This window comes from Mustela putorius, unplaced genomic scaffold, assembly GCF_011764305.1.
Source record: "Mustela putorius furo isolate JIRA1106 unplaced genomic scaffold, ASM1176430v1.1 tig00000275_pilon_pilon_pilon, whole genome shotgun sequence".
NCBI classification, from domain to species: Eukaryota; Metazoa; Chordata; class Mammalia; order Carnivora; family Mustelidae; genus Mustela; species Mustela putorius.
In genome coordinates this window covers 29,977,642-29,996,921 of record NW_025421341.1, presented here as the reverse complement: position 1 = coordinate 29,996,921, position 19,280 = coordinate 29,977,642, and the positions used below count along the sequence as shown (strand labels likewise).

At 40.4% G+C, this 19,280-nt stretch overlaps 1 protein-coding gene across 2 annotated transcripts in view; it reads right to left on the bottom strand.

Moving 5' to 3' along the window:
- The window catches only part of COL4A3 (collagen type IV alpha 3 chain), a 126,962-nt gene that overhangs the window by 14,094 nt on the left and 93,588 nt on the right, over positions 1-19,280 (bottom strand). For both annotated transcript variants that reach the window (XM_013047895.2, XM_013047894.2), the window contains exons 25-41: positions 18,317-18,499; positions 16,020-16,188; positions 13,995-14,087; positions 13,198-13,299; positions 11,436-11,533; positions 10,531-10,681; positions 10,077-10,190; positions 8,769-8,936; positions 7,246-7,335; positions 6,785-6,919; positions 4,705-4,803; positions 3,851-3,940; positions 3,379-3,518; positions 2,823-2,949; positions 1,512-1,592; positions 869-967; positions 599-646 (exon numbers count right to left, since the gene is read on the bottom strand). In XM_013047895.2, the coding sequence (XP_012903349.2) occupies positions 599-646; positions 869-967; positions 1,512-1,592; positions 2,823-2,949; positions 3,379-3,518; positions 3,851-3,940; positions 4,705-4,803; positions 6,785-6,919; positions 7,246-7,335; positions 8,769-8,936; positions 10,077-10,190; positions 10,531-10,681; positions 11,436-11,533; positions 13,198-13,299; positions 13,995-14,087; positions 16,020-16,188; positions 18,317-18,499 (1,987 nt within the window). The remainder of the gene's footprint in view (positions 1-598; positions 647-868; positions 968-1,511; positions 1,593-2,822; positions 2,950-3,378; positions 3,519-3,850; positions 3,941-4,704; positions 4,804-6,784; positions 6,920-7,245; positions 7,336-8,768; positions 8,937-10,076; positions 10,191-10,530; positions 10,682-11,435; positions 11,534-13,197; positions 13,300-13,994; positions 14,088-16,019; positions 16,189-18,316; positions 18,500-19,280) is intronic.

Here is a 19,280-nt window from a genome sequence, read left to right as displayed (position 1 = left end):
CTCTCTGCTCAGCAGGGAGCCTGCTTCCTCCTCTCTTTCTGCCTGCCTCTCTGCCTACTTGTGATCTCTCTCTGTCAAATAAATAAATAAAATCTTTAAAAAAAATAAATAAAAATAAATAAATAAATAAATAAAAAGCAGTGTGAACCACGAGCTGGCTCTGGGGGTGGGAATCAGAGCTATGAAGATTAACAAGGTGGGAAAGAATTCGTGATATGACCACATGCTATTACTACCCTCCCTACTCAGAATAGCAGGGAGCAATGCTCCTGGAGAAGGTCGAAATTCCTCCTCCGCCTTCCAGGAGGTGGTACATTTAAACCATGCTAACATCCACACCAAAGGAACACACAGCAAGTCTTTTGATTTCTAAAGACTTTCAACAGAAGGAAATTCCAAAACTGGATCCCAGCCCTCACTTTGTTATGATGGTAATAATTTTTAAGCACTTTTACTTGAACAACCAATAATATAAACATCCTATATCACCACTGGAACTTCTTTCCTTTGCTATGTGAAGTTTGTTTGATATATCAGGCATTTCAATTAGTTTCTGTGCTTGAAGTTATCACCAGAGTCAGGAGGAAGCCCTTCTCACCTGGAACACCGGGGCTCCCTCTTGGGCCTGGAGGTGCCCCCAGCAAACCTGAAAGAGATAATTTTGGTACGTTAATATTTTATATGCAGTTAATTTCATTTATGCCTGGTCAGTTTCACTTTGGTAACAGAAGGCCATTTAATTACCATACATCCAGAACACATGAAACACATTACCAGTTCTGTGGGAGAAGAAAGTCCGGAACTGTGAAGGACTAACCATTCAATGCGAAATAAAGCTGGGGAATCCGAGCCAATGAGCAAACTGTACCTGTTTCTCCCTTTTCTCCAGCTGGACCAGGAATTCCATCACGTCCCTGGCTGCCTCTCATACCCATTGGTCCAGGAGGTCCTGGGTATCCTGGAGGTCCTGAGAAAAGAAATGTCATGTGTAGAATTCTGTTAAAGGGGTTCCTTCCCCAGAATGTAGTTATATGATGCCCAAGTCACAGTGACACTTAGAACAGAATAACACTATCGCAAGGATTATCACGTGAGAATGTGTGGGTTGGCAGATCTCTGAGTTAGTTAGGTATAAATATCTAAGCTCATAGTTTTTGTTTTTGTTTTTTTTTTTTAAAGATTTTATTTATTTGACAGTTAGAGATTGCAAGTAGGCAGAGAGGCAGGCAGAGAGAGAGGAGGAAGCAGGCTCCCTGCTGAGCAGAGAGCCCGATGTGAGGCTCGATCCCAGAACCCTGGGATCATGACCTGAGCCGAAAACAGAGGCTTTAGCCCACTGAGCCACCCAGGCGCCCATAAGCTCATAGTTTTTGCATTTCTGATCCAGATCTGGGTCACTGGGAGCAACCTTCGGAGGGGCAGCCGATAGGTGGGTATACAGAGATTCCAACCTCAGGAGAAAATGTGCCTCCCTCGAGAAGGGGAAATAGACGAAAGTACAAAAATGGAACCTGGAGGGCCTTTGACTCCTGGAAAACCAGGGAAGCCTTTGATGCCTTTTAACCCCAAATCACCATCAGGGCCTGGCTTTCCTGTAAATGAAGAGAGAAGAGAAGGAAGTAGAACAGCACAAGATGAACGGTTACAAGGATGGCTAAGGTGGGCGGTTCTTATAGTCACTTGTGCTCACACTGGCCCTCAGGCCTTTGTCCTGCCTGCTGTTTGTCCGTGGAAGCCCAGCAGAGATATGTTGAATCCCTTTCAAAGGTCTGTCCACGCCCCCCACAAGGGCCACTTGGCATCTGATGTATTCCTTTAACCGGGACTTAACAACAAATCCACTGAACCTTTCAGTATTTGAAAAGATCACTTAAATAGTATCTTCAAGTAAGCTGCAACCCGGTAGCTTGGGGGTTGTTTTGAGTAAAACAAAACAAAAACTTAAAACTCAAATGATAAGCCACTAAGAAAACCAATGCTCAACCTGGAAACAGTCCAGAAAAAACAAACAAAAAAATCTCTGCAGTGTTACAGATTGAATTGTGTTGACCCCCAATTCACAAGTTGAGTTCTAACCCCAGGACCTCAGAATATCACTGTATTTGGAGATAGGGTCTTTAAAAAAGCAGTTAAGTTAAAATGAGGTCATTGGGGTGGGCCCTGATCACAGGGACAAACACACAGAGAAGACGACCATGTGAAGACTGAGCAGGGAGATGCCCCAAAAAAAGCCCAGGTGAGAGGCCTTGGAGGAGACCAAAGGTGCTGACACCTTGATGCCTCCAGAGCTGTGAAAACATAAATTTCTGCTATTTAAGCCAACCAGTCTGTGTTGTTATGGAAGCCCTAGAAAACTAATACAAATATCACAAGGTTGGACAATGAACTAATATTTTATGTCTTTAGGCTGAGTTCTTGGAGATAGAAATTAAGTTTGGTTCATAGGATCAGGTTTTTGTTGTGTGTGTTTGTGTGTGTGTGTGTGTGTGTGTTTGAAGTAGGCTCCACACCCAACATGAGGCTTGAACTCACCCCCCTGGGATCGAGAGTTAGATGTTCTACTAACTGAACCAGCCAGGCGCCCTCTACAGCATCAGGATTTTAGTTGTCAGCCCCCATACTGGCTGATTCGTAAAATCTGGGCTCCCCCTGATTAATTTACGGTTCCTTTGTGTCTAAGAATTTGAGAATTAAAGTTGAATAAAAGCAACCGTAGTACAAAAACCTAAATAGCTTCCTGTTTACGGAGCTGATTCCAGGAGGTCAGGGCTATGCTCAGTGTCATGCTTCTGGCTTTTCAGAGTTACAAAGCCCACACTCACCTGGGTGGCCAGGACTCCCGGGATTTCCAGGGGCTCCCTCAGTTCCAGCAGGCCCCGAATGTCCAGGGGTGCCAGGTAGCCCTCTTTCTCCTTTCCTTCCCATGTCACCTGGCAATCCTGGATCTCCCTTAAAGTCAGTCAAACACCTTTAAAATCCTCATATAAGCAGGATATGTGATCAGAACCAAGTATGAACGATGTTTGTTGCATTTATCACTGTTATTTAGTTAGCAATGCATATGCCACATCTGCTATGATCGGTGCCAGGAACAGGATGGCAATGGTATTTATGGGAACCAGTGCAAAATACAAGGGCAGCACAGGTAAATTGCAGGGACAGTGATGAGCCATTCCTAGGGGACAGAAACTGGAGGGATAAGCTCATAAGCTGAGAGCTGTAGGCATTCTTAGTGGGGGACAGAGGATAAAAATCCCAAGTTGCCTGAAAATGCAGTGGTATCATCAATGTCCTTTGCCTACACTGAACGCAGCTGCTTTGCTTATACTCAGATACTCACTCCACACCAAAATGTAACTACTTCAGTGGCCAGTGTACCTTTGGTCCCGGTGGTCCTGGCCTTGTACCTGCCGAATAACCTGGCTCTCCCTTATCTCCTTGGAGACCGGGAACACCCAGGAGACCCGGTCTTCCGATTAAACCTGGTAGTCCCAAAGCTCCCCTGTGTCCTTTAGGACCTGAAATTAGGAAAGAAGTCCAGTAAGATAGGGCAACACAGGGATCTTGAAGCGTTCGACTTCTAACTTTGGCACAAACCACCCTTCTCCCAAGAAGCTGGTTTTTCAGAATCACAAGTGCATCAGGGAGTTATAATGGATGATTTTCACATGATAATGAATGTTCTGTTCCTGTGCATGTACTAAGAGCACATAGTACATTTGTCTAAATGTACAACTAGTTTTACATCAATTTTCTACCAGATGGAAAACCAAAACAACAAATCATACAGAAAATTTAGAACTGGGAAACAGCATGAACTTTAAGCCCATAATAGGATCTTATACCTTACCTGGCACCCCCATGTTCCCCATGCTTCCTGGCCCACCACGCGGTCCTGGTTGTCCAGGATTCCCAATGCTGCCTGAATCCCCTCTGGGGCCTTGAGAACAAATAAACGGTCACATGCCCTGCACGGTTCTGGACATAGTAGGTGCTCAACAAATATTTGTTGTTTGCATGCATAAATGAATTCTGAGCAGCCAGACCAGCTAGTTTAAGTGCTTGTATAGCTGCCTCTTTGCCTCTAGATGAGCAAGGGACAGAGCACCCAGACAAAGTAAAATTAGAGAAAGTTAAATTCTTGGATTTCAAACATCACAGTCATGCTAGGACCAAGGCCAACAGAAAAGAGGAGACTCTTGCCACCACAGAGCAAAAGATTTCCAAATGCAATACTGAAATGTGATCGCCCATGTAGTGTATTTTGTCACTGATGTGGTCATAGAGAAGAGGAGGGTGTGTTAATTCAGTTAGAAAATTTTCTTTGCAAAAATCAGTAGCTTGTTTCAAAAAGAAAGTGGCAGATCTGAAAACCTCTAAATTGCTATCTGATTTTCTTCTCTGATATGGGATATTGTGATAAACTATAGAATGTATATTTCATAATACATATCAGCATGTATAATACATGTCAAAATAACATTTGTAGTACAAAAATGGAATTTTGTGCAAGTTAGTATTTTTCTAGTTGGTACAGGCTGACTATAAACAGCTTCATTTGGGTTTAATTTTGAAGCAAATGTCTGTTGGAACACTATGCAAGCAAAATTCATATTTAATCCAATACGTCAAGAGATACATTTTGGCTACATTTAGATCTGGGAACACTCAGAGACTGAGATTTCTACAGAGAGTCAGCTATACCTGGTGGACCTGGTGGTCCAGGTGGTCCTTCCGGTCCTTTTAAACCTGGTAACCCTGGAATGCCTCTGTTTCCTTTTTCACCAGGCTTTCCGGCAAACCCTAAAGTTAAAAACCATGTACGAGGAACACAAGTTAGAATTGTATCAGACTTCTCTACATCCTGATTAAACTTGGTGAGATGTTAGTGTAAGATGGTATAACGTATTTGTTTAGAACACGGGCATATGTGAGCCCTTTTCCAAAAGAGGATTAAATAAGATAATACGTATAAAACATTAGCATGATGCCTGGCCCGAGTTAGCTCTTAAATAACACTAGCAATGATAATATGTACACTTTAAACAAACATATTGAAGAATTAGTGGCCTAAATATAGCTTCTTAAAATTTTTTTTCTTTTTTAGTAATGACAGAGGACCATTTACTACACTATTCTTGTCCAGACTATCCCCTTCTCAGATCCACTTATTACAATTATCATTTACTAAGTAATTAGTACATGGCAAACATTATTTTCTTTTATTTATATTATTTAATCTGCAGCCAATGTCAGTCTTTCCTTGAGCCTTTCAGGGCTGGGTGTAAAGATGACAAAGCTGAGACTTTATGAATTCAGCGGACTAGTCTAGAGTCACCACCCATTGGTGGTGATGCTGGGATGTGTATCCAGCTCTGCAGGCTGGAAAGCTTGTGAATTTCCTACTTTCTATATAACATGATCTGGATCACATTATTCTCTGGCTTAAAAATGTTCCTTGAATCTGTAATATGTACAGGGCAAATTACACACTCCTTCCACTGGCATTCGAAGAACTTACTAATCTGTCTATGGCCTGGCTTTGGGCCTTTTCTCAAGCAGATTTCCTTCCTTGCACTGTTCTCCTGCTTACATCCTTATTCATTCACATAGGGACTGAGTATCGAATTAATAGGTCTTACGCTGAGTACTGGAAATGTAAATCCCGTTCCCTTTCCCCAAGTTTTTAGTGTTTAATTGGGGGGTCAGCCAAGTAAGTAAACAATTACCACCCAGTGTGATATGTTCTGTAATAGAGTTGGGCACATTATGCTACAGGGATGGATTTCTGCAAAAGGGGATAGTGTGTGTGTGTGTGTGTGTTTATGTGTATGTGTGTTAAAGACTGAACAGAAGATATTTGGATGGAAAAAACATGAAACAGGACAAGATGCCCAGGCAAGAAACTAGCATATACTAAGGAATGGTGAGGGGCAGGTGATTGGCTATTTTCCTTTGTAATATTTGGTTTTTTTTTTTTCTATTTATGTCACTTATCACAATCTTAAAAAAAAAAAAAAAAACTTCTTATTCAGCACATTCATTTGCTTTGGGTTTGTGGGACTTGGCAGGTTATATCTTAAGGGCCAAATCTGGTTTCGTGTTGTATGGTTGGAGGGCTAAAAATGGTTTTTCTGTTTTTAAAAGATTGGGAACAAGCATACAAACACTAACAGATAAAAAAGAATATGCAATAATGGGGACCATAGAGCCCCGGATATTTACTATCTGGCCCTATAGATAAGATGTCTACAGACCCATTAATGTCTCTTTCCTCCTTCCCCCCACCAAACCGCACATTTCCCCATGACCAGGTTACTGGTACTACCTCTACTGTGCTCAATTCCATGTCTTCAGCACATAATAACATACTGAGTATATAGGCACTAAAAAGTATACTTGTTGAATAAATATGTCATGCTGGTGGCAAAGCAGGCAAAAGGCAAGTGATAAAGAAACTTTGGAAACCAATCTGAGTTTATTTTTGCCATACATGGCAAAAAGGAGGGTTTGAGACTTATAATTAAAATGAACTAGTAGCAATTTAAATACAACAGACCCAAATTGCAGAATTAATATGAAAGTAAAGAGTCATGCATTGTGGAGGCAACATATAGAAGAGCCAGTTGTCATCCAGGCTTGGGCCACCAGCTAGCTTTGTGACTGTGGGCAGGACATGAAACACCAGCTCTCACTGTCCTCATTTGTCAACTACAGGGATTTTCTTGGACAGTTCTTAGCCTCAGAATCAGCCCCAAGTTCTTCCCAAAGAAGAAGACTGTACCTTTGAGGCCTGGTTCTCCTTTGTCCCCCAGCAAAGTGGATATCTGAGAAGGTCCCCGAGGTCCTTTATCTCCTTCTTCCCCCTTGGTTCCTGGGGGTCCTTTCTCACCCTTTGCTCCTGGAATTCCAAAGCTACCTAAAAAACAGAAGTAGCAACATCAGTTCCCTAATTCTTGAAATATTTCTTAAGGATTCAAAAGTTGACAGTGCTTACGATACAACAAAACGAAAGAGGACAGATAAACCAAAACAAGCAGCCCCATTAAGGCAGTGGCATAAAATGGCAGGGAGAAAATTCAACTCCATTCAAATAAAAAGAATGCAGAAAATAGCAAAATCAAAGACATAGTTCTCTCGTGGAAACTACTTCTCCCTCAAAGGATAAAACAGAACTTATTTTGGTGTTAAATAAGTGAACATTGTTCATGCCTCCTGATCCAGGAAAGATACTCCCTCACTTACCCCTCTGTCCTGGGGCGCCTGGGTTCCCAGGGGGCCCAGGAGGGCCAGCATCTCCTGGATAGCCCATCATCCCCATCATTCCTTTTTCACCTGTAGAAACAAGTTCATACAAAGCAGGTCAGATTGTACACAATGAGAGAAGCAAAATATTCCATAAAATAAAATAACATACTTCTAAAGAGGGTTGAATGGTTTCTGTAAATAGAAAAGTAACTATTTGTCTGGGAGACAGGTTAGTACACAGTCTTTATTACATCATGTATATGGAAGTCATTGGTAGCAAATCACATTTGTAGATGAAAGGAGAACATGTTGAAGTTTTGGATTACTCCCTCCCAATCCTTGACCATCAGCTCTCTGTTATAGTCCCTTATTTTGTTTTCCTCAGAGCAGTTGTCAATTACTGAACTTAGTTGTTGTTGTTGTTTTTTAAAGGATTTTATTTATTTGACAGAGAGAGAGATCACAAGTAGGCAGAGACGCAGGTGGTGGGGGGAGGGGGGAAGCAGGCTCCCTGCTGAGCAGAGAGCCAGATGTGGGGCTCAATCCCAGGACCCTGAGATCATGACCTGAGCTGAAGGCAGAGGTTTAACCCACTGAACCACCCAGGCGCCTGAACTTAGTTTTTAAATACATTTGCTATGGTCTCCCCCACTGTCAGAGGCAGAGTCTTGTCCACCAAGGGCTTGGAACAGTGCTGACACATGGTAGGAGCTTAATAATATAAACGAAAGAATGATTTGCAGATTAAGTTGTTCTTCTGGGTTCTTCCCGGGAGAAGAGAGATAGGTGAGGTTCTTATGCCATGAGGAGACTATTGGCATATTCTTCCCAAATATATAAACTTCCCATTCAAATAAAAAGAATGATAAGGGAATACTATGACAACTATATGCCAGCAAATTGGATGATTTGGACAAAATGCACAGATTCCTAAAGAGGCACAGATTACCAAAACTGACAGAAGAGGAAATAGAAAATCTGAGTAGACCTGTAACAAGAAATTGAATTAGTAATGCAAAGACTTCTTACAAAGAAAAGCCCAGACTCAAATGACTTCACTGGGGAATTCAACCCAATGTCTAAGGAACATCAATTTTTCACTAACTCTTCTAGAAAATACAAAAGAAGGAAATACTTTCCATCTTGTTCTATAAGGTCAACATTACCCTGATACCAAAACCAGACAGAGATATCACAAGCAAAGAAAAAGACAGACTAGTATCCCTTACAAAGGTAGAGGTAAAAATTCTGAAGAAAATACTAGCAAATGTCCTTTAGTGTATAACATATAAAAAGGATTGCATGGTCAATGTTGTCATACCCTGGGTAATTGTGAAATGTGATCATCCCACCACCACCACTGCCCTGTTCTCTGACCTCTTTGCAAATAATTCAGTAGGAAACACTTACACTAACTGAAAGAGGAGTGTAGAGTCAAGAGCCTAGGCCTATGTCCAATTTATACAGCTACCTTAAAAGAAAATATGGAAGAAGAAACATAAAAGCACAAAAAAGGATACCTGGTGGTCCTAAAAATCCTGGATTTCCTGGATATCCTTTTTGACCAGGTGGTCCCATTGCACCTCGATGACCTGGCATTCCTGGTGGTCCAGGTTCTCCAGGAAAGCCTGACCTATCCAAGCCTGGAATACCTGGGTCTCCCTTTGGCCCTGCTTCACCTCTTCTGCCTGTATATGAATGAATGAATGAATAAATGAACACATAACTGCTTTCCTCACCAACTCCAGAAATACATTTTTAAAAAAGATTTTATTTATTTATTTAACAGAGAAAGAAATCACAAGTGGGCAGAGAGGCAGGCAGACAGAGAAGGGGAAGCAGACTCCCTGCTGAGCAGAGATCCCAATGTAAGGTCTCCCATCCCAGGACCCTGAGATCATGACCTGAGCCAAAGGCAGAGGCTTAACGCATTGAGCCACCCAGGCATCCCCAGAAATACATTTTTTATGGCTGTAAATATGTAGCTGTGTGATCATGGACAAACCACACCTTTATCTGATTGATGGACGTCCCCTTCTGTACAATTTCTAAGATCCCTTCTAACTTTAACATAGTTTCAGTGATTTGTGCAGTAATAAAAATGTAGAATTTAGATCTATTTTCTAGTCCTTCAGACACATCCTGGGACTGCCCTTTATGACTGTAGTTGGGTCTTTAACCTGCAGAATACATACACAACAATAGGGGGAGGTGAGCCACTGGATGCTTCTGGAAGTAATAATAGCACTATAACAACCATTAATGTCTTGGCCAAAAATTGGTTTGTGAGCATAAAAGCAATGTGACAGCCCATAGGCATTAGCTGAGTTCTAAAGGGTTTTTCTTAGTTCACAGATCTGGATGAGAAGAACAAATAAAACAGAGTAAATGTCATATAATCTGGGCCATGTAGCCTGGGGCATTTAGATTTATTTCATACCTTTATTTTATGTTCCTTGGGAAGCAATTAACTACATATCTATTTATCACTTGATATACCTATGGAGTTAAAGATAAAACATTTTCTGAGAGTTTATATGTATATAAATATATGTGTAAATATAAGTTTCTATGTATCTTCAGTGTTCATATAGTCTTGCATACAAGACACAAACCAATTTTACTGTATTAATTTCAGGTCTCTTACTCTGTAGGTGGTACTCACTGAAACAAATCCGTGAGAGTTTAAATGGCAAAAATAACATTTCCCACTGAACAGTGGGTCAGAACTTGTTGCTGGACAGTTCCCATGTTAAGCAGCAAAGCACAGAGCAGGAATCTTCTGTCACCTGTCTGCCTAATGACTGGTTTTAAGGCCCTCTTCTTACCCGGTTGCCCTTCCAATCCATTTAATCCTGGAAGTCCTTGGGCTCCCCTGGGACCTTCTGTGCACCTTCCTGGGGGTCCTTTTTCTCCAGGTGGTCCGGGCTTCCCTGGATCCCCTGCAAAATAGAGTCCAGGAATATATTCGACAAAACCCGAGGTCCTAGTACTGCTATCACAATCCTTCTCCTGTAACTTTCCCCCCTAAATTGAACCTATGTTTAATACCACTGGTATGTCTTTTATAAAGGACAATTGTTATAAGGGACAGAAGGAAGGAAGGAGAAAAGAAAGAAAAAACAAAGGGAGAACAGCAATGTTGAATGGAAAAATAGACGCTGCAGATTCTATTTGTTAAACTGGAAGTTTAAGAAGAAATCTTCATCCTAGAGCACCTTCAACTTACTGCATTTTAGCAGAGCTCACCATGGAGAAAAGTAATCACACTTGCTATTGTACCTTGGGGTCCACCAACCCCTCCAGTTCCTGGAATTCCAGGGAGACCTGGAGGTCCAGGGAATCCAATTTCTCCATTTTCCCCAGAAATGCCTCTTTCTCCTGGAAAACCTGGTGTTCCTGGTTGTCCAGGCATGGCTAGTCCTGGTTCTCCCTGTGCACAGAACACATGTTAGTTTCACTATGTAACACTTCCAACTCTTTCTGCACTGTTGACTGGTCTTTAGGCCAATGACTTGAGAATAATCCCTTTTGCACAGTTACCACCATTCCACAATTCTTTCCTTTCTCTGTTATAGCTACTGAGTTCTATAAAATTATGCTTGACCATTCTTAAGGCTCTGTAACTGCCACTTTTACAGAAGACTGAAATTGTAAACAGTCCTGATGTTTTTACTTTTGAAAGTTTTGATCATAGTGATCCACACATTTTTAGAGTTCTTCCATTTTAAATACTCTGAACATTCCTGAAGATTAGGGAAGAAACAGGGAGGCAAAACTGTCTTCTAACACTACTTTTCCTTTCTAAAAGTGAGGGATGCTTCAAAGAAGTGTTAAAAACTATTTAATATCGGGGCACCTGGGTGGCTCAGTGGGTTAAAGCCTCTGCCTTTGGCTCAGGTCATGATCCCAGGGTCCTGGAATTGAGCCCCACATCGGGCTCTCTGCTCAGCGGGGAGCCTGCTTCCCTTCCTCTCTCTCTGTGTGTGCCTCTTTGCCTACTTGTGATCTCTGTCCATCAAATAGATGAATAAAAAAAAATCTTAAAAAAATATTTTAAAAACTATTGATATCTTCATCATCTACCAATATATAGATAATTCCTACACCCAGAGCATCCTAACTGGCTGACTGTCATTGTCCCCATTCATCCCCACACATCCTTCTGAGTTTTAAATCTTGAAGACCTTGGCTCCTGGGAGACCTGGTTCTCCGGGTGGCCCGGGCTTCCCCATTTCTCCTGGACAACCCGGTGCTCCTTTTGCTCCAGGAAAACCTTGCTCTCCTACAGAGAAAACATAATAAATGTTGCAGGAGTAGGCTTAGTAAAAGATTTAGAGCAGTATCCTTGTTATTTTATCCAATGTTTTTATGAGGCAAGTTGCTAGAGATGTTTTTATGGAAGTATGAATGATGAAAAAGCCAACTGCTACACTGGTAATTAAAAAAAAAATCCATTCCAAATCACATCCTCAATTGAAAAATGACTTTCCCCATTTTATTGTTCAGCATGACAACAATTTTGGTGCAGCAATTTCACTGATTCTGGTTGACCATTTGGGTGACTTTTTCTTTTGGAGTATAATTTACATAAAATGTACAGCCAAATGAATTTTTGCATGTCTATAAATCTATTCAAGCATGACCTAGTCAAAGATATAGAGCATATCAGCTGCCCGAGGTAGCCTTTCTCAAGATGGGTTGCTCAAGAAAATTACTTCCTACTTCCTACTGCCATTGAATATAATGAATTCATTTCTTTCTTATATATTTGTAGTAGGAGAATTGAGAAAGGAGTCACAAATATCATTTATTCTATTCCCTAGTTCACAAGAGGAAACCCTAGAGAAGCAATGCTGCATTCAGAGATTGCTTTTGTGCCTCTAGTTTGACCAAATTTTTTTTTTTTTTTTTTTTTTTTAGTTTGACCAATTTTTAATTCACCATTAGTTTCTGGGATTATTAGGTTCAACTGGGAAACTTTGAGTCTGAACTTTCAGGGATTTCTCAGGCTACTTCTGGTCCCCATAATTTATAGTCTCCTTACAGAGGGTGAATCCATAGTGTTACAAACAAGGATGCAAACTTTAATGCAGGGTCCAAGAAGGAGGAGGCAAAAATATGGGCCAGGCTGCTTTACTTCACATATCATTGGGAAGATATCCAAGAAACCGGAGTCAAAGACATTCTTGAAACTATTACATTTTCCATTTCAAATATTCATAAACTGAGATCAATATATCTATATTTGTAAGCACTAATGACATTAATCTAGGAGATCAAGTATCAAAAATGGATTCTATTTTCACAGACACTCTAAATAATATTGAAACAAACATAAAAGGATTAAAAAATCTGAAAATCTATGCAACAACCCAGGGATGAAATGGCTAGTATGTCATCCTGGACAAGACTCTGATGTATTTGTTGGCTTATGGTTTGAGTTCTCAGCATCTGGATATCTTTGGGGTGATTTCCCTTCGATGAGAAGCAGCATTCATTCCCAAAAGAAAATAACTTCTGTAATTTGTAGGGGAGTGTATAGGAAAGCCAGTTAATTGTAAATTAATAGTCCTTTTCTAATTATAAAAGAAATGTATAAAGTTAAAAAATTATATAAATGTAAAAAGTGCACACATTTATTAAGAAGTCAAGAAAAAATTCCTCATAATTCCACACTCAAAAAGAATCACTACTACTATGTTGTGTTAATTTCCTTCCAACTTTTTCTACATATTTTAAAAAATTTAATTGAGATGAGATGCATAAATCTGTGTGAATTCTGCCTTTTGATCTAACATCATTGTAAAATTTTTTTCCCTTGTAAGATGGGTGGAAAACATTATTTTAAATGTCACATTATGGATCTTTTCAATGTTACTCATGACACATATCTATATTTTCTAAATACCCACAATAGACCCTATGTTTTAAAATTTGTACATTTACCCTTAGGTCCAGGGGGCCCAGGGAAGCCGATTCCTGGAATTCCTGGTTCACCATCAGGCCCAGGAAGACCCGGGTCACATTTTCCTCTGGATCCAGGGATACCTTGAAACACACACACATCCACGTAAGAAACTTCCCCTCATCTTGCCCTTAAACAAAAAGTCCAAGTTTCTGTGTCATTCAAGGTCTTTTGGGAAATTAAGAAATAAGTTTAACATAACCCCAACTGTATACTCTTCTTTCCTCTCCGTTCTTATCCAAGGAGTAATCATTAGCAGCTACAAATAGTGTTTAAGATAGAATTTAATTCCTATAAAGAAATAGTCTGGATAGCTTGAGCTACAGAAGTCTCCCTCCATACATGCAAAGTTAAGTTTTAGATCATATTGGCAAAGAAGTTATATTTTCAAATGAAGAAGCTGTGGGAACTAGCTTGATTAACCACTGGCAAACATCACTTACTCCCCCAACCAAAAATCCATGGAGATTGTTCCCTTGAATTCCTTTTAAGTAATTTTACTGTTTTCCCTCCTCCTCCTCCTCCTTTATCTATCTATCTATCTTTCTTTCTATTTATTTATTTGGAACCAGAGGCACCAATGGGAGTAATTTGGATGATCTCAAAGTACAATGACAAGTCCCCTACCTGTGGGCTTTTTAATCTCACACAACTCTGGCCTCTGCTCTCTTTTGGTGCCAACAAATAGAGTTTTTCTTACATAGGGGACAGTGTTTTCCAAGGACAGTCAGGATGCCATTTGATGGGAGTCACCAGACTTGGCAGAGGGGATACTCACCGGGTGGACCTTGGGGGCCAGCACGGCCAGGGGGCCCTGGAGGTCCTGGTGGCCCTGGGACTGGTGTCGAAATACCGAAGTCTCCCTTAGGACCTTAAGAAAGTTCGTGATTGTAAGATTGGTGTGCGTAGTGAAACTTTTTTTTGGTTCAGAAGAAACAAATGTGATACAGGGTGTTTATGAACATAGTCTAAGGAATTAAAAAAGACTTGCTTCCATAGGTTTCAAAACTGGCCCAAAGATGACCAACCCACTGAAACTTTTTTATTCAGTTGAAGAATATTTATAAGCACTTACTATTGGCTAAGCTTTGTTTTCATTAATAGCCCACCTCAATGCTAGTCTACTGAAAGAGAAGCTATTCCAAAAAACATTAATAATATGGGATTTATCTTAAACATTGGTGAATATTTATTTGGTAGGATGTTTATTTTTTTGGCTACTAGTTTGCAAGGGAAGGAAATATAGTATGCTGAAGAAAACATTAAGTGTGGCTTGGGCACACACCTTAACCTCTGATAAGTTCTTCACGTGTCATTGGGGAGATACAGCCTAACCAGGCCATAAAGATTTGAGATAATGTGGGTATGGTGGTCAACATGGAAAACATGTTAGTGATTTGATTTATGCATATATTTACAGAAAAAAAACTTTACAGTAGTGTGATGGGGAAAATTTGATAATATATTTTACAACAATGGAGTTCTTTACTAGAAATTCGTATATAGAAAGAACAGAAGAAGATTTGAAGCTAGATTAGAAGAACTTTTTCTTTAAAGGGCCGGATAGTAAATAATCTGGGCTTTGTGGTCCAGATGGTCCCTATGCCACTACTCAACACTTCCTTCGTAGCATGGGAAGAGCCAAAAACAGTATGTAAATGAATGAGTGTAACCATATGCCAGCAAAACATATTTATGGACACCGAAACTTGAATTTCATATAATTTTCATGTGACATAAAGGGTTATTCAAATGTTTTCTTTCCCCCCCAATCATTTAAAAATAGAAAAACTATTTTTAGCTCATAAATTATACATAAATAGGTGGTAGACTGGATTTAGGCTATGAGCCGCCATGGTTTGCCAATCCTTGGATTAGAACAGCAGCCTCAAAAGTAAAAAAAATATTTATATATGTGATCATAAAAGAAGCTTTATGTACATGTGTGGGCAGAAATGCATGCATATAATTTAAAATATATATAAATACTTGGGAAGCACTTACAAATATTTTACTATAGAAAGAATTGGAGGCTATTAGTTTAGTGGGTCTAACCCTTTATAATGTGATGTTAGAAGTAAAAAATAATAGGGTGGCATTATTTGTTGAAAACTGTCCTCCACATGACGATTCTCATCTTCGGCCATGCTCTCTGCTACAGGTAAACACTGAGGATTGGATTCCTCCTGAATCCACCAACCATGTTCAGAACATGTGGATCTCAAAAGTTCCTGGGACTTTAGAACTATTATCAGAAAACTTTTCTTCATTTATCTTCGATATTTTGAAGTTTTATTTATAAACCATGCATTGGATTATGGGTCAAAAAGAGCAAATTTGCAATAACATTAGTGGATCCTTGAGACTTACAAGAGGCTTCTCAAGATCAATTTCATAGATTTTGGCCTCCCCTTTGTCTACCATAACTGACTTCCACTCATTCCATATATTTTTCTTTTCTTTTTTGTTAGATTTGAGCCTCAAGATGGGGCTCAAACTCATGACCCTGAGATCCAGAGTTTCAAGATCCATGGGCTGAGCCAGCCAAGACCTCTCCATCCCAAATATTTCTATTAGTAAATAGAGACAGACCGTCAGGAAATTTCAGCTGAACTTGGTAAAGGGAAAATGAATTTTTTTTTAATATATCCTACATATTCTTTCCCAGTGTCTGTGAAGTGATATATTCTACTGATCAGAAGCAAGTTTCTATGCATTCATTAGTCTTGGGGAAGCTTCACTCGCTCTAGGAACTATGAGCCCACTCCATAGGAAAACAGGACTGGAAAGAAAACTAACCAACCGGCTTCTCCAGGTGGTCCAGGGGCTCCAGGAACTCCTTGGGTGCCCTTTGGACCAGGTTCTCCCCGTGGTCCATAGTTTGCTGGTCCAGGTGGTCCTGCAGGTCCTGGGGACCCAGGGATGCCAGGATCCCCCAGAGGACCCCGGTCCCCCTTCTCACCACTCAGGGCCTGTGACAATGGGAATATGTTTATAGTGCTTCAGTCCAGTATCTCCTTATGTGGGTTAACCTTACCGTGACTAGGAGGACCCGATAAGCAGCCAATGAGAAAATCTTGAATTACAAAGCAGTTGGCATTTGAAGGGAATTATTACTAAACTCAGAGCATGGTCTGGTTTCTGCTGTTTTGTGCCCCTTGGATTTCAGCAACATTTTATGAACTTGGACATCTCCTGAGTCCCACTGAAGGCGTCCTCTAGCAGGATGTTATACGTATAATGACCCCTAAAACTTTGTTCACATCAGCCATTGGTTCAAATAGCTTGAGAGCTGGAATTCATGGAAATAACATTTTTTTTTTTTAAAGATTTTATTTATTTATTTGTCAGAGAGAAAGCGAGCGAGATCGAGCACAGGCAGACAGAGTGGAAGGCAGAGTCAGAGGGAGAAGTAGGCTCCCTGCAGAGCAAGGAGCCCGATATGGGACTCGATCCCAGGACGCTGGGATCATGACCTGAGCCGAAGGCAGCTGCTTAACCAACTGAGCCATCCAGGCGTCCCATGGAAATAACATATTTCTGAACTAAAACCAGCACAGTAAACCTTTGTTTGCTCTTCACCAGCTATTTTCATCATAAAGGAGGTGAAGATACAGATAGACAGTATTTGTTTTTTTTCTTATAAAATATTTTTTTTCAAAGATTTTATTTATGTATTTGTCAGAGAGACAGAGAGAGCAGAAGCTGGGGAAACTGCAGGCAGAGGGAGAAGCAGACTTCCCACTGAGTGAGGACCCTGATGTGGAACTTGATCCCAGGATTCTGGGATCATGGCCTGAGCTGAAGGCAGACACTTAACCAACTGAACTATCCAGGCATCACATAAAATATCTTTTTGTAATTGCATAGGCTATAACTTTGGAAATGACTTGTACACTTCAAACAAGTCAAATATGACACAATAATCAAGTTCCTCTTTCATCCTAATATGGCCCCAAATAATAAATTTGACTTGATTTTTCATTGTTCAGTATCACTGGGAGACTAACTGATGTTTTGTTTTGTTTCCTTCTTCTGTAATGACAGGACATAAGACTCAACACATCACCTTCTTAATTTTTTTCTTTACTTTTACTGGAACCAACAAGGTAATTAGTGAGATGCAAAGGGAAGCATCACGTGAACTGTCTTAATATTAGACCAAAGAATTCTAGATTCTGTCCCTCAGTCAGTGTAACTGCACTCACGCACTCCCAAACACACACATTGGGACATCCAGGCCCTTTGTTGGAGAGTCTGAGAAACACTGAACCTGGAGCTGGGTCTCAGCTAGAAAATGTTTTGTCCTCAAACAATGTTGGGAAGACTGTATACCACATCTATATCTTGGGGAGCCACACTTCATATTCTGATACTAAAGGGTCTCTAAACGAATCTTCAGATTTATTTGCCATTTGCCAAGTTTTCCTGTTCAGGGTGGGACTCTCTTAACTCTCTCTTAACTGGATAACTCTGATCAACCCTGGAAGAAAGTGGTATTTCCTGGAGCAGGCTGGGCAGCGTGCCTGGTAAACTTCCCACAGATACATTGGGAGGAAGTGCTCATCCTCTGACCCCAGGACATTTTAAAATCGATCCTGGTAGGAATCTCTCATGTGAACCTGTGAGAGATTCTATCCCTATTCCACGAAAAGAGACAGAACCTACAGAAGCTTAAGTATTTTAAATGACAAAACATTTGATCTGTTTATTTGACAACTCTACTCCTAAATATTCTAGTCTTTAAGCATTTATTTTGACTTAAAGGAAAAAACACTGCCCCCAAAGTATTGACTAGAACTTTCCATTATTAATCATTTTCTGAACTCGTCTATAAACTCACTGGATACAGAGGTGGGAATTGTAACTTGTGTAGGAGACAAGGGCATTATCAACGTGGAATTTTATTTGGGCTACAAGCACCACCGAGTCCCACCTATGTGTCAAATACTAAGCGTGTGTGCTGCTGTTATTACCAGTTGGAAGGACCCACTGTGCTGGGTGGCCAACCATTTTCTGAATGGAAATTGCCCAAAGTCGTCACTTCAGAGCATTTCAATTGCAGGGAAGGGAATTTGAAAAAAGTTACTCGATACTAACCGGTTCACCTTTGGGTCCTGGTGATCCTTTGATCCCAGGAGTTCCAGGAATTCCGTCCAAGCCCCTTCTTCCAGGATGCCCTCTGAGCCCAGGGTCCCCTGGGGCACCCACTTCTCCCTCAGGCTTCGATGCTTCACCTTTTTCTCCTTTAAGTCCTGGATCCCCCGGAGCACCCGGGAATCCCTAGGGCGGTACAGAAACAAGGCTGCATTGCATTTGGGTAAAGCTGTTCTTGTGCCAATCTTACCAAAAAAAAAAAACTAGAATTTTTCAGTTTTAATGAACATGGATTTTTTTTTTCAGACACTTTCTTTAGCCTACAAGTGTAATGTCAAGCTTTTTGGTTTCCTTTTCTATTTGCTTCCAACACTGGAAAAGAATACAGTCAGTGAATTTCAATGTAACACACAGTAATATTATTCAATATAATACAAGCATCATCATAATTTAGATGACGTTAGAATGTTGGTCATTTTAACATGCATTATGGATAATTTGATTTATCTTTATATAACTTTCTGATTCACTGTAATAATCAGAAATTTAATTTGTGAATGTTTATTTGGTGTCATTTACATATCATAAGACGTATCTGTATACGAATACAATACAATGGTTTTTAGTAAATTTGTACACTTACGCCGCAGTCACCACAATCCAGAGTTAAAACATTCCCATCACTCCTGCAGGTTCCCTCAGATACACCTGCAGTCAGTGCCTGTTCTCAGCCTCAGCCCCAGGCAACGACAGATCTGCCGTCTATCTCTGACACCGCTTAAATGTTTATAAATTCATTACTGATTCACTTATTCCTTCACATATCATACAATCATTTAATCAAGAATCTATCAAATGCTCTGATATTAAGTACTCTTTACCAAGCACCAAAACTATGTGTGGCTCAACTGTATTTCCTGAGTGTGCTGTTCACCCAAATTTAACACTAAAGCTTCCAACCCATGAA